General features: G+C 40.0%; 1 protein-coding gene across 6 annotated transcripts in view; it reads left to right on the forward strand.

The window, feature by feature from the left end:
- The window catches only part of NTRK2 (neurotrophic receptor tyrosine kinase 2), a 208,235-nt gene that overhangs the window by 16,037 nt on the left and 176,711 nt on the right, over positions 1–15,487 (forward strand). For all 6 annotated transcript variants that reach the window (XM_032981906.2, XM_032981907.2, XM_042787626.1 and 3 more), the window contains exons 2-5: positions 1,762–1,836; positions 2,089–2,160; positions 9,760–9,828; positions 14,073–14,227. In XM_032981906.2, coding sequence (XP_032837797.2) covers positions 1,762–1,836; positions 2,089–2,160; positions 9,760–9,828; positions 14,073–14,227 — 371 coding nt within the window. The remainder of the gene's footprint in view (positions 1–1,761; positions 1,837–2,088; positions 2,161–9,759; positions 9,829–14,072; positions 14,228–15,487) is intronic.

A 15,487-nucleotide genomic window follows, 5' to 3' on the forward strand; every position in this document is an offset into this window, starting at 1 on the left:
GGTTGAACACAGGGCAGGATGAGGAAGGTATCTTTGATACCTCTTGCATAACTTTATTTTAGCATGATGAGGTCCAAGTGACAGAGGAGGTGATATTTAATTAAATCATGAGTTCTTCAGGGCAGGTTCAGAGGAAGTACGGTCATTCACTTGCAGGACTCTCAGATGGAAGAATTGATAGTCTTTTATAAACTACTTTGTTGCTTTTACTTGGCAAAATACGTAAATTTACCAATCAACAAAGAAAAAAAGAGGTTAATACCCCCAAGAGAGTAAAATCAGATTGCCTTAAAAAAATCTAAGGAAGGAAACACAAAATATGAAGGACTTTATTATCTTGTAATGGGTACACCGTGTTAATCTTATCCTAAAAAGTCCTTCAGAGCAGTCAGTGTCATATGATGCTGTAGTAATGTGTTTTGTCTGGCATCATGCATTGTATTTTTACTGCCCTTCTTTTTCCCAAGGGACAATGAATCCCATTAGGGGAAACTTTTTGCTGTTCCTGGTACTTGGCAAGAGCATAGCCCAAGTCAGCTTTGCAGCTTTGGAGGAGAGCCCAACCCAGCTTTTGGGATTCTCAAGCTTCTGTTGGGATGTGGGAACACAGTGAATTTCTCTAATGCAGCAGTTGAGGTAGATGGGCTGCCTTTGGGAAAACAATACACCTTCTTCCCAATTCACCAGAATTCCCTTTAAAGAATAAAAAAAATTGCTTCAAATAAAGACAAGCTTTGTTCTAGCAAAGAAAGACTCCTCTTTAGGAAAACCTGCAGCTTTGATTAGTTCTGGATGCTCATGAAAATACAGGTTAATCTCAAATTCTTCTGGGACTGGGATTATCTTTTGAAATGTGTGGACACTTTAGCAAGGCATCTCTTATGTCAGGCTTATTTTTCTGCCTGTAATGTCAGTTGAATTGCAGTTCCCACCTATTTCTTCTTCTTAGACTGCATGATTTGCACTGTGAAACTTTTTTTCTTTCAGCAGTATATATCATCCCATGCATTATCTGTAAAATGTTTTAATTTCCAGTCTGTGGGATGTCACTGGTTATTCATAGATCTCACATGATGATAGTACAAAGGACTAGCTTGCATGCCCGCAGTCTTTTGGGGTTCAGGCAGATGTTCATGGTATTTGAGTGGACTCAGTTGCTTTGGTCTACTATGACAGTTTGTCTTCTCTTAATTTCTGTTTCTGTATGTAGCATCATGAAGTACAGCCTCCCTTTCCTCCATTTTCCTATTGCCATACCTTGTAAATAGAACTGAAACTACTTTGTGGAAGGGGGAAAATCATTTTAACAAGTGATTAACAACATGAGAGAAAAGGCTAGGGCAGTTTGATCCCCCCTAAGTGTAAGTGGGAGTAACCCCACTGCCACCATTAAAGTTGGCCCTTTTGCTGTTGTGAAATCCATCAAGTAGGGAAGTGTGTCCAGGAAAATTGTGATAGAGTAATGCGGCTTTATTTACTGGGCCTTCAGGGTGACTTACTTCCTTGATGAACAAGGCTTCATTTCCCCTGTGTAAAGCTCAACTTTTCTCCTCCAGCCCTGTCTACAAAGTACCATTTAAATGCTGAGTAAGATTTTAAGGAGCACTTTTCGATCTGCACATGCTCTAACTAGATCTTAGTGTTAACTGCAGTAGGTCAGCAATCACTACTGACTTTCAGACATCAGTGCTTGATCTCTGAACAGTCAAAGCCATGGAAGGATCCACTTTCATATCTTTTTCTGTTTTGCTTTTTCAACAGTTACATTGCAAACCAGCGAAAACTAGAAAGTATCAATGACAATGAAGTTGGATTTTATGTTGGACTTAAAAATCTGTGAGTATATGGGATACATATTTTATAAAGCTATTTATTTATTTCTTTTATAGAAGCATATAGGGACCTAGTGAGAAAGTAGGTCTAACTTTGTGTGTTATAGAGGACAGTTGTACATCTTGCGGTTCAGCTTTGTTGAGGTTTCATCCGTGTTCTTATTTTAACCATTATTTTCATTATAACCATTATTATCATTATGTTTTCCATTCTATTTTAAATGAACTGTTCTAACAGTTTTATGTATTTTCACAGGACTGTGGTGGATTCAGGCTTAAGATTTGTGTCCCGTCAGGCATTTGTGAAAAATGTCAACCTACAATACATGTGAGTAAGAATAGCGTCTGCCTGCTAAGTCAAACCTGCCCAACTCATGTTAATTTATTTAATTGTTAATTTCTTTCTCTCTTTTAACATTTCCTTCATAAAAAATGTTTTAATAAGACAGACTTATAATGGTCTTCTGTTATTAATTGACCCTAAATAAGATATGTATGGTAAGGAACTGTCAGATCACAAGAACGACATGTGGGATGATAAGAAGACCGTCCAGTTAATTATCCTGTCTCTAACAATGGACTCTGTCTGTGTCTTTTGTGGTAAGTAGTGTAGCACAAAGAGGGCCTCTCTCAGCTGAGTGAGTTGGTGCTGAGGGTATGATGTTCACACTATGCATCATACTCAGTGACATGGATTTGACTTGCTCTAGTCTGATTCAATGGGCTGAATATGTTTTAGTAGCTACAGTGCAGTATGTGCATGCAGGGAGCACACCTAATGTAATTTGACCGATGTGTGTGCCCAGAGACTGTGGCATGACTGTGAATTTAAGTCCTGGGGATGATCAGAAGATTCACTTTGGAAGCTCACTCAAGATCTGAACTAATGCACCCAAAACAGAATATAAGAATGAGGTTACTTTCACACTAAATGCAATTTGTGGTTCATGAACTTCAGGAAGCAGAGTTGGTGCCTGTGCGGCTTTTTCACTGTGTTTTTCTAGATTACGTACACTTTAGTTTTAGCAAAGGCTGAAGTGATCAAAGTTCTTTATAAAAATACAGAGAAAAATGATCAGCTAAAATGAAAGACTTGGTGTCTTTTTAGTATATGTCCCTGAAGGACTGTAGTGCCTTTTGATAGGACAGACATGGAGTAGCTTGCTTTGCTATTTACATGGAAAACTGTGGATGTAGTCCTGCAAAACACTGAAATGATGTGAGTGGCTCAGTTCCTCACAAGTACCCTGTTTTAGCCAAGTATTCAAGAGTGTATTTCAGTCCATCCATCTTCATTAGATACATTTAGCACTTAACCTCTTGCTTTTGTTAAAGTCCTAATGAGATTGGGAAGGCATAAGGCCAAGCCTCAGGCTTGTAAGATACTTCCTTGTAATAGGGAAGAACTGTTGAACAGAGTGCAGCGCTGATCGTTTTGTTAATGAAATGGAATCACTTTCTGCACCTGTGTTTTCCAAAGAATGGCAATTAATTAATGTAAGGAAGTGGACTTGAAAGTCCGTCTCTGCCTAAACAGTAACTGCTGTCCTTAACGTGGAGCAGTCGCTGAAGGAGTGTGAACCAGATCTTGTTGGTGTGTGGCAGGCGCACCCGCCCAGTGGAATTGTGGCTCTCTGGCTGTTGAACCTTTCCTGTGCCCTTGTTGTCGGGGCTTTATGGTAGTTGGGGTCTTTGGCCAACAGGGGCTGATACTGACCACAGGTCAGATTCGGCTCGGGTATCAGTGGAGGCCCGGGGGGAGCCATTTGGAGCTCGTCCCGCCCGGAGCAGTGTGCTGCAGGTAAGGGCTCTCCCCTTGGGTCGGGACACCGCCCAAGGAGACTCCTCGGGGATCCTACGGGTTGAGACGCTGCCCTGAGATGTTCCTCGAGGTTGAGAGTCCTCACCTTTTATTAGGTGAGTGATTGAGCGTTTTGGGTTGTCGTTAAACCCCTGGTTGGTGTTTTGGGTGGTTGTTAAACCCCAGTAGTTTGTGTGGTGATAGTTTGTTCTCCTCTCACAGACATTTGGACCTGTTGTTTGTATGTCTGCGGAATGTTGATTAATTGTGCATAAAAATAAATTTTGCTTTTTTTTTTTTTTAATTGTTAAGTGGTTTGGGAGTTTCCGCAACAGTTGGCCTATGAGTCTTACATAGTACTTCATACAGTCATTAGTAAAGTAAATAGTTTTTACTATAATCAGTTTGTGTTATAAGGGAAGTATCTTCTAGAGTGAATTCTTGTATTTAACTGTTTAACAATTGCTCAGTGAATTATGGTTATAAGAGATAAAATTCCATAAAGCCGAGTGCATGTGCACTGGATGTGGAAAAGTGCAGTAAGTGTTTACTGGCTGAGGGGCACATTTGCAGAGAAAATCTAGTGGCTGTGCTGGGACAGAATCTCAGCATAATGTGGTAGAAAAAAGCAAAATCAGTCTGGGATCAGAAGGAATTTTGTGTTAGATTTTTACATCTTTTCACTGTTACCTTAGCTGCTGAAAAGGCAACTGTCAGAATACTGTATATAGATTAGGACACTGAATCAACCCATCTTCAAAGATATTACAAGGAGGAGCAACAGAGCTGTACAGAATTTAAGGACACTCAGAGGCTGAGTGTGTTCAGTCCAATAAAGAGAAGACTGGAAAGGAACATACATCTTCTTATCTTTAAAAGAAGAACAGTTATGATGAGGAGAGCAATCACTTCTCTCCACGACCATGAGTACACAGTGAGAAATAATGAGTTTAATTTGGAGCAAGGTAAATTGATGTTTGGAAGACCTTCCTAGCTGTAGTAGACACTGCAAAAGGTAACTGAGACGATTGGTAGGATCTGCTTGATAGGCTTTTTTGCCCATTTCCTTCGGGAAATGGGTTTTATGCAGTCGCAGAGTGCCTATGTCCCCAGTGGTTGCTTTTAACCAAAATTTACTTAGGTAAACAGATTTTCTGAAACCTGATCATTGGACAGAACAGGGAGACCCTATTAGAGTTGCCACTTACGGGAAAAATATCATTGTGCATATATGACCTGCTAGGCACTACAGTCCCACATGGACAAGATGCCTTTAAAATACTTCAGCCACAGGAAGAGCTTCAGCTGGAGCACACAGTCAAATGTGGAATACGTATCTGTTGGTAAGCAGGCTTTACTAGATCTGTAGTTCATGAAGCTGCTTGTTAGAAACAAATTAGGCTGACTGACATCTGTTCAGTTGATGTACATGGAATCCTGATCCAGTATGCTTATGTTATGAACTAGGAACTTACCCAGTCTTGTACTGTATTTTCTTTTGGTGGGGATTTAGTAATGTTAGCAGACACAGGATAAGCCCAGATAAGATGGAAAATATTAAGTGGCACCACCTGTTCTATACGCACACGAAAAAGCAGTAAGTATGGAGACATTTTTGTCTGAGGCTGATCTATTACCCCTGCAAAAAATGCATTTGTTTGTTTTCTCTGGCAAGTCTTGATGCACACTAAAATGTTTCTGAAAGCCCCAGTGAATCACTGCTTGTTGTCATCAGCAATAAAACTCCTGTTGACTGCACTGGGAATGAAGTGCAGCCCCTGTTGTGGTCAGGACAGTGAAAACTATTAAGAGCTGAAATCATTTCACATTACGAGAGTAAACTCTGATTACCGGTCTTTGAGAAGTCTTGCATTTTATCTTGAAACAACAATTTGTTACTATCCCATAAAGAAAAAAAAACTCCAGGCACTTTTCTGGAGGCTGATGAAACTGTATACGTTATAATTTTGCTAGTGATACTACTGAAATTTTCTTTTTCTTCTAAGAAAAATCTTTTGATGTAGTTAAGGAGCTTTATTATATGAACACAGTACTTATTTTATAAATCATATAAGAATATCAGGTTATAAGGACTTATTAACACACATTTCCTTAAGCCATTTTTTGTGATGACCTTATTTTCTTGGCCAAACTTCTGTAGCCCAAATATCTTTCTAGAGTTATGTATGATGATAAGATTTGTGTAATAATATAAACAACAGGAAAATAAATGCTCTAATAGGTAATACTTAAGTGCAGTTAATAGCCTTGCTCATCTAATTCTGGTATTCTCATTGACCTTAGACTCAAATTAGTCAACAGTTTCATTTAACAAGCTATTAAGCAGTCCTAGTTTAGTAGTGCTGTAATTTATAAGCTTTTCTGCTGCTAACAGTAATTATAATAGACCTGTGTAATATACCTGCATGGTATACTGTCAGTACCTTTAAACATAAAAATACATTTCACATCAAGTGCATATTTCCAAAAATCTTAGAAAATAGCTATCATTATGTGCCAAGCTGTGTATAATTGGATCTCTGAACCATAGATTTGTGAGAGCAATATATATACAGCTCTAGGTATTAAGATGTGTTTGTATCTCTATACTGTTCAGGTTTGGGTAAGGTGGCCAAATGAAACTATTTGGGACCTTGCTGCAGATTTTCCCTTGCTTGCATACAGGGTTGGCTCCAGCCATAGGCAGAGCAGGCAGTTGCCTGTGGAGGGAGACTGAGCATAGCAAAATGGCCATTTCTTCACCTTTTCTCCTCAGTTCTCCATAGATCTGTTCCCTCCTCTTCTTCCTTGCCTCCGCTTGCCAGGAGCACTATGGGTGGTAGAGTTGCGCCTGTGTTGCTAGCTGTGTGAATGTTTACACAGCTCCTCAGACTGCTTTTGCACTCCTCACATTGACACAGGTTTGCTTTTAGCAGAATTAGGGCTAGCAAGTTTAAAGTGAGGTTGATACTTGTGTGTAAAATACGGGCATGCTTTTGACTGAATTTGGATCCTCTCTTTAAGTATCTCTTTGGAGCCACGCTCTGTACTCCAGACTTCTTTTTTTTTTTTTTTTTTTTTTTTTTTTTTAAAGAAATGAAGACTTTAGAACCCCAAATGGATCTTCTTTGGGCTGCTCACCATGATCTTTTTATGTGTAGTTGAATTGGGGAGGTAATTTATATTCTCTTTCCATGAAAGTGGAAATGTGGTCCTTAACTACTCCATAATAAGCTTGGTAGAGATTTTTTCACTTAACATGAATTAAAGAGTCTGTAACAGGCATCTCTATAATCAATATAAAGTGCTCAGTTTATGAAAAATACAAATAACATTAAATTTACTGTCAAAGTATCATTTAAGGTGATAAATATGTAACAGTGGTCTGAAAAATTTCTACTGAATTACTTGTCAACTTGAAAAATCTTGAAGTGCTGAACTATGTGTGAGAAAAGGCTACGGTCTTGCAAGCACTAATTGTTTCGACTCATGATCAAGAATATAGGCACATGAATTTTTAATTACTTTTCTTACTGTTCTTACTTCCCTTTCCCAGTGTGCATTAAGCACAATTGGTAAAAATCTGAAAAGACAATTAAAGGTATGGAAGTATTACTGGTTTTTCAAAACTGGTGTTGTTAGAAACAAAATAATGACTCTATTCTTTTGATAGTTTTACTTAACGTATCAGTCCCGTTATTTTACTGGCTCACATAAAGTCATTGATACCTGCACAAAGTGTTCAGAAAGTAACATACCTGCTGACATTTAGACAGTAAGTCTGGCTCATGAATCGGAACAAATAAGGGCTATTCTTCTGCCTAAAGATTTGCAATAATCCTCCAAAAGCAGTGACTGGCTTAAGGCTAAATGACAAGAAAATATAGCTATGGCAGCACCTAAATCTCACAGTTTGTTGTCTGGTAGAGTTCATAGCTCTCAAGCAGGCAGCTCAGCACGTCATGAAGAGGTGGGATGAGTTAGATGACCATGGGCAAGTTGAGCAAGAAAACATAGAAGCAGCCAGGAGGAAAGCTTTAGGAAGGATGGAACTCCAGTCCTGTCTGTGAAGTAGGTGGGCTGTTATGTCCATGCTAGGTTACTAACAGCAAACCCTCTCCTAGAGTTAGTCTTTATGTTTTTAAGATATCCTTGAAAATTTTATTTTCGAAGTGTTATTTTCTTAAAAGAAAAAAAGGAGAAATACTATCTCAGAGGGTGGCTGGGGCTCTTACATAAGATGCGTGTGGCCCATTTTCAGATTTGTATTATAATACTTCAGTATTTAGAAGGTGGTGGTGGTAGAGGGTTTCAAACCCGCTATGATTTGCCTTGGTCTGGAATCAGAGTTTTAACCTCTCCCATTAGGGTGCCAAGGAAGATCACACAAAATGAAATGGCTTTATCAGAACAGAGACTTCCCTGACGAACCCATTGTCTGATGGTTAGGGAATCCTCCTGATCTGGAAGAGCAGGTTCACTGCTGCATGGAAACCAGGAGTCAAACCCGGTTGCCATACAACTTGGAATATGCTGCCTCCCACTAGAGTAGTGAGTGGCACATGGGCACCTGTATGCAGGTAAAGCCCACTGTATATCTGGTTGTATTTGGGAAAGGTAGGATTTAGCTTCTGCACAGCTGAGAGAAGAAGGTGCATGCCTCATTTAGTAATACCACACGGGCATCTGCCTGTGCTACTTGGCAGTGTCAGAACTGGAGGGGTTCTCCTGTACGGTGAGTAAAGAGTTCCCCGTGGAGGGATGGAGTTTGAGTGCTTCACACTGCCTTGGTGCTGGAGACAAAGGTCCAAGTACATATGAAGATTCAACTTCTTTCTTTCAATCTCCCAACATACGGCTTACACTTATCAGGGAAAAAAAATCATACTGGCAGTTTTTACTTAAACACGACTTCTGTCCTATGTGCAAGTTGTACTTTAATTTTGATATATCCAGTCAGGTTCCATGAGACGTTTCCACCACCATCTGCCATAAGGCAGTCCAGTTCACTCGACTAATGAAATAGTAGCTCATCTGTTTTGTTCTCACACACTAGGACCAGTCAATTTGTACACATCAGGCTGTTGTTTGCCAGAAGGAATCAACGAGGCAATATAGTAAATAAAATCCCTTGAAGATTCTGTTCTAAACATTTATAGTAGATCCAACTTTAATTTCTCCGAAAATTATCTTGTACTCGGAGATCAAGGACTGAAGGTTTGGGAAGTAAACACTGTGTTCTGTAGCTGGGGAGAAAAAAAAAGGCTTAATCCCTGGTTTTAAATGCAATGCAACTTTAACTATGAAGCCCCTGTGGCGCCTTTATAATACCACATAAAACTTGTGGTATTTTGGCTCGTAGCACTGATTTGCACTGTACTGCTGGCAGTTACACAGTTTACTGCTCTCACTATCTTTAATTGGTGGGCTGATAAGACTGTAGAAAAACAGCATTATTTTGCTTTGGGGTGGAGAAGGCAATTTTGTAAGCGTGGGAGGGGAGGAGTATTTCTGATTCAGATGAACATTTCTTTGCATAATGGGAGAGGACCTTTCACTTAATTACCACTGGAAACCGTAAATGCTTAATTGACATAAAAAAGCCCAATATAGGCATTTTACAGTTTTCCTTTTGATCTTCCATGTGGGTGCATATTGTACATGCAATTTGAAAAGAATAACTAGAAGACTCTGATGTGGATGTGTGCTAGCATGCGAGGAGGGCTTATGTGAGTACAGATTTTGGTGCAGCATCAAAGAAAGGGATACACCCATTTCACTTATGAATAAATTGACCATGTAATTAACACCTGGACTTTACAAAATACTTTTGAAACACAATTAAATCTGCAGCTTTTCTGCAATGAACAGAAGTGCTAAAAGTGAAAATATTGATCCCTGCTGAATTTGATTTTGAATGTATTTGACTTTAAAGATGCAGACTGCATTCAAACCCTTGAGAACCTTCAAACCATAAAACAAGACTGAGCACCATTTCTTTACAACTCAAAGGAATAAGGGCTTTTTAGAGCTGGTTTGAATTTTTTTTTTTTAAGAGATGCAAACTGTATTTTCCGTGTAAGAAGAAGCAATTCTAATTAATGCAATCTTTCTCTTTTCCCATAGCAATTTATCCAGAAACAAGCTCTCAAGTTTGTCCAAGAAGCCTTTTCGCCATCTGGGTTTGTCTGATCTGTAAGTTGTCATTTCTTAAAATGAAGTTTATTTTTGGCTGGAATGGAAGAGCAAGACTTGGAAGTTTGTTCCATTGAAGGTAGAGGTCCATCAATGATTAGGAATGAAATTCTGATCCAAAGAAAGCAGCAATGCTGGACATTTAAATACAGAGAGATTTTCATTCCAGGGCTTCAGGAAGGTCAAGTGTATCTTTTAAAACAATGTGGAGGTCAAAATAGCCTCTTCCTTTCAGCTTTAAAATATTTTATTGTGAGATTACTTCACACAAAACTACTGCTGTTTGTATTAAATATTTGAGCTAGTGAAAATACAGCCTCCGACAGATCTTGAAATGAAGCCTCTCTCTTATATTCTTATATTGGACCCACAGATGCTATGCTTATGGTTGACTATTGAAGAATATTTTCTCAAATTCTTTGAATGGCATTGTGCTTTATATAATTGTAATGAAGCAGTGGTAAACATGTATTTGTTGATTGTTTCAGTATTCCATTTTTATCCTCTGTTCCATCAAGCAGAATTTCTATGTTGGTATACATTCCAAAATTTTGGTCATCTTGTGCATTCTTTGCTAATACGTGGTACTGCAGAGAGCCTGCAGGAGGGCTGGGGCTGCAGGGGAGAGGGAGATTGCTCTTATGGAGCTCAGAGCAGAGTCAGAATTTGTCCAAAATGCCAGTCCAAGTATTGCAACACCAGCCTTGCAATCACTCTCCTGGTGAACTTCGCGTGTGAGAAATGAAATGAGCAAATCCCAGTGGTACAAAAAGAGGTTGTGCCCCTTAGGTATGTTTTGTTGATAATTACGTTTGTATAATCACTTTCTTTACAGCCCAGGGAACATTGCTTACTGGAATTTTCTTTCATAACTTGGCAGTCACTGAGCACTCTGATGGAGAGACTAGCTAGTTGCAGAGCACTCCCATTACTGTATGCCCCGCATAGGTGTGTTGGTTCTGAAGTCCTTGTTTGTTCATACTTTATCTAGTACCTGCCAAAAAGCCATTGTTAGTATGTATTTGGCTGTAGGTTCTGTTTTGTAGTTATGACCTCAGAAAAAAGATCCGGGACTCAGATCAGCCCACAGTGTGAAGTTTGGGCTTCTCCTAATTTTTCTAAGCAATTAATGGAGAAATGGAGTCATCTTTGCCCTTCTCCCCAGGTTGCAGAAATGTAAGAGTGAGTATAGTCTAGTTTAGGAAACATGCAGAAAAGGAAATGACTGCAATTTTGAAGGCATAGTCTACTCCCAGTTTAATGAAGTTTGTCCGCTGCCAGTAACAGGTTTATTGCAAAGCACAAGTCATATCACTCTTGACTATCTCCATCTCAGGTGAACAGCTTCTTTTAGGCTGTGGATGAGGTGAGTGCTTACAAAGATTTTGAATGAGGATAACGTCGATGTTGCTGATCTTTCTGAAGAAGTTGATTTAATCCTGGGCAGAAAGAAGTAAAATTTAAGAAATAAGATTTGGGACGGAAAGTGAGAGCCTCAAATACTACAAATATGTGGCGGGAATTATGGAAATGAAGTTTAATGAGGCAGGGAAATACCACTTAGAGGCAAAACAACTGGCTGATGTGAATTAGGAGGGAATATATTTGTGGTGTTAATACCAGAATTAAACAATGGCAGTTCAGTGTCATGGTAGTAGAAACAGGACAAGAGTACTGGGAGTGAGCCAGACATGGGGAAAATGGGTGGTGCGAAGGTTAAACTGGATAGTATTTAAGGTATGGAAGCAATGTATGATGAAGGACAAGTTGAGAGAGAGAGAGGATACAAAATTGAGGTAAAGTGTTGTGGGCTTGGGAAAGAGTTGGAGTGTAGGAATAGAAGAACCAAAGTCAGCAAACAGATTGCAGTGAAGTGAGATAAACTGATGTGGGGGAAGAGAGGGAAAGAGAGTGGGGGGAAGAAAGCAAAGTGAGCCTGAAGGGAGGAAAAACCCATTCTACAGTTGAACAATTCTGTTGATAAGTGGCTAATACAAAGGTGGAAAATTAGAGCAGAGGGAGTATTGGAAGGGGAATCTGAGAGGAGAATCATGACATAAATACCTTCTGAGGAGCTTCCTCTAAATCCGACAAACAAGTGGCCTGTTGTTAGCACTCTTGTAAATCAAAACATAAAGGGATGAAAAGTTCAGAATAGGGTGAAGTAGGAGATACTCACCGGGTATTGTAGAGAAGGAGATGACGCTTTGAACGGTGGCTTCTTTTAGAAAAAACTGTAGATGCAGCTGTAAAATTACAGTAAACAAGATAAAGATATATAATTTCCTTTTACTACTAGGTCAGATTCTTTCTTTCACATAAGTGTACATGGAAGGTGTTGCGGAAACTCCCAAACCACTTAACAATTAAAAAAAAAAAAAAGCAAAATTTATTTTTATGCACAATTAATCAACATTCCGCAGACATACAAACAACAGGTCCAAATGTCTGTGAGAGGAGAACAAACTATCACCACACAAACTACTGGGGTTTAACAACCACCCAAAACACCAACCAGGGGTTTAACGACAACCCAAAACGCTCAATCACTCACCTAATAAAAGGTGAGGACTCTCAACCTCGAGGAACATCTCAGGGCAGCGTCCCAACCCGTAGGATCCCCGAGGAGTCTCCTTGGGCGGTGTCCCGACCCAAGGGGAGAGCCCTTACCTGCAGCACACTGCTCCGGGCGGGACGAGCTCCAAATGGCTCCCCCCAGGCCTCCACTGATACCCGAGCCGAATCTGACCTGTGGTCAGTATCAGCCCCTGTTGGCCAAAGACCCCAACTACCATAAAGCCCTGACAACAAGGGCACAGGAAAGGTTCAACAGCCAGGGAGCCACAATTCCATTGGGCGGGTGCGCCTGCCACACAGAAGGCCATCATGCCTCTATCCAGCATCCTGCCTATGATGTGCCTAACTGCCTTGTTGGATTTAGCAGAAAATAAAACACTGGAAGAAAAAGGCTGCTCAGCCACTGGTCAAGAGAAATTTTTCTTTTACAGGGAAGTTACACAGTTAAAGAGAAGATGGGAAGTAAATCATGCTGTTCTGAAAACACATGTTGTAGATTTTGACCCAAGGGGTCCTGATGTTCATACTCTGTGTTGCACAAGCAATTCTTGTCCATGTTGCGGTGGTGTTAAAAGTCCAGCAGATGACTTCTGTGTCTATAAATCGCTCCTTCAGAGACTTGCGGGAATGATCACTGCTGCTGTTAATCCTCAAAGAACTGCAGATTGCTTTTGGGGGAACAGGTTACAGCTCTGATCAGCTGAGTTTTTCATGATTTGCACACTTCAGGTCCTCAGGAGGCATTTATGAGCATAGACTATGAGCAACTTCAGTGTGGTTTCTGTACATTGAAAATACCTGTGAAATTTTGTAAAGAACAGTCGCTCTTCTTGTAATGAGAGGCCTTACACAGTCACTTGCACATGCTTTACTGGATGTCATCTATGCCTGTAGGAGAAAGAATAACACTAGGTCACTTCGTACGTAGACACTGGGATGTTTCTGTTAGTATTTTTCTCAGGCACTAGTGCATTACATTGTTGTATAGCTTTATTAAATTTTAAAACTAGAATTTGGTAAATTTGCTAGCCTGTGGTTTAAATTCCATGCAGCATACCATATAGCTAGGTGATACGTTTCTGTTTCAGGGTCATTTTTTCAGTTAGTGTTTTTTCATTACATTACCTAGGGTTTTACTGTGAGATTTTCTAGAGTGTTGTATCAGGTGAGTTTTGAAGGTTAGGTAAAATCCGTTTTTATGATTAGAGTTTGTTAGAGCTTGCCTATAATCCATGGCTGTTTGACTCAAAGAATTTACCATCTCACAACAATAAACCATTTCTGGCATGATCTTTCTGAGGTAGCTGAGCAGAGAGTCAGGTGTAGAAGAGAGGAATTCTGGTCTCTGCTTGACTCTTATGAAATAAAGTGGAGCTTGGTAGAAAGCCGAGTTCTCCATGTGCTCCTGACTTACACGAGTGACTTGGAGATATTAGCTGAGCCCCATGTGTGATCTTTTCGATCTATGACAGTCTGGATTCATGATACAAAGAGATCTTAATTCTCTACATGGAAATTGTTACCCACTTACAGTTTGCATTGCACTGATGCACTAAGATTGCATTACTTGTCCTACTTAATTAAAGGGTTCAACTTCTGCCCTCCATTTTTTCTGTATGCACAACATATTCTGCATTCTAAATAAATTGATTTTTTTTTTGCTATAGGATATTGGTGGACAATCCATTCAAGTGTTCCTGTGAAATTATGTGGATCAAGAAATTTCAAGAGACCAAGTTTTACACAGAAACTCAGGATTTATATTGCATAGATGACAACAACAAGAGGACAGCCTTGCTGGATATGAAGGTCCCAAACTGCGGTAATACTCTTTTAACATAAAATTATTGCTAAATCATTGTGACAGAGGAAAAACAAAAATGCTTTTTTACAAGATACCTATCAGGATGACAACAGTGCTGCTAAAGGAAAAGGTTTCAGTGGAGATACTCACCACTCAGTGGTCTTTCACCCCACATGAAATAATTTTGGGAGCTTCATGTAAAGCTTTTTTTTTCCCTTGATCCTTTAAGAATGTACCATTATTCGAGTGCAGGAAGACAGAACACTGATTATAGATAACACAAAAGAATTATGTAAAATGTGTGTGCTTCCAAGCTCAACAGACTCAAAATTTTACTTCCTTGATTTTTTTTTCAGGTATTTAAGGTTAACGAAGTCTTTATTTTTCTTCAGAATTACAAACTCTAGTTCTAGGACCATAGGAAGAAAATTCAGAACTGCCTGCTAATAGAGACAAATTAGCAATAGCTCTGTTCTTCACACAGATAAAACTCTAATGAGTTCACTTGTAAAGTCTATGCAGAAGAGTCATAACAAGCTTAGGCCTGTAGCACTTTGCAGCGTGTAGTTTTCAGTTAGCTTATATGGATCTGAAGTTAGTGGAAAACGATGCAACAATAAGGCCATCCCCCTACTTTGTATACAACTTTGCTGCCTCTGTAAGGTTCTGGTGCACTTGGTGAAAGGTTTCACCCACTAGTTGAAGAGATTTCTTCTCCTCTGTACAAGGGGCAGAGGCTGGGTTTTTCTGACACGACGTGAGACCTGCTGGAGCCTGGAGTTTCCTTTGCAGAGGTGGGAGCTGTGTTGCCCAGTAGCAGTCTGGGCTGATTTGGATTGTGAAAGCTGTCAGTGAGGGTAAATAGCAGGAGGAACACAAAAATGGTACCTTTTCTCCTTCCACCTTTGCCCATTGAGTGTCGTTTTCACCACTGACTAGATGGAGGATGTGACACACTCTGATAGCAGCTGCCAGCGAGGAACAGCCATGGAGGGGACCTGCTGCAGACCCAACATATGGGGCGTTTAATGGCAGTAATGTGTTTTATGGCCACGTCTCATGCTGTTGGTCTTGTGTCCAGCTTCTCGCTGGGGCCAGGTGTGATGGTGTATTCCTGACAAAAATGATCCTAGTGTCTGTTGTGATCAAAAAAAAAGAAATCTGTTTAGGGGGTCTTGTGGGCTGCACAGCTGGTCTTGTGTGCTGCAGGTTCTGATTTACCTGAACTGGGAGATGATACTGAGCTCAGCTAAATGGACCCCGCTGTCTGCTCCAGCT

The sequence above is a fragment of the Tyto alba genome, unplaced genomic scaffold (genome assembly GCF_018691265.1).
Source record: "Tyto alba isolate M040663 unplaced genomic scaffold, T.alba_DEE_v4.0 Super-Scaffold_13, whole genome shotgun sequence".
In the NCBI taxonomy this organism is placed as follows: domain Eukaryota; kingdom Metazoa; phylum Chordata; class Aves; order Strigiformes; family Tytonidae; genus Tyto; species Tyto alba.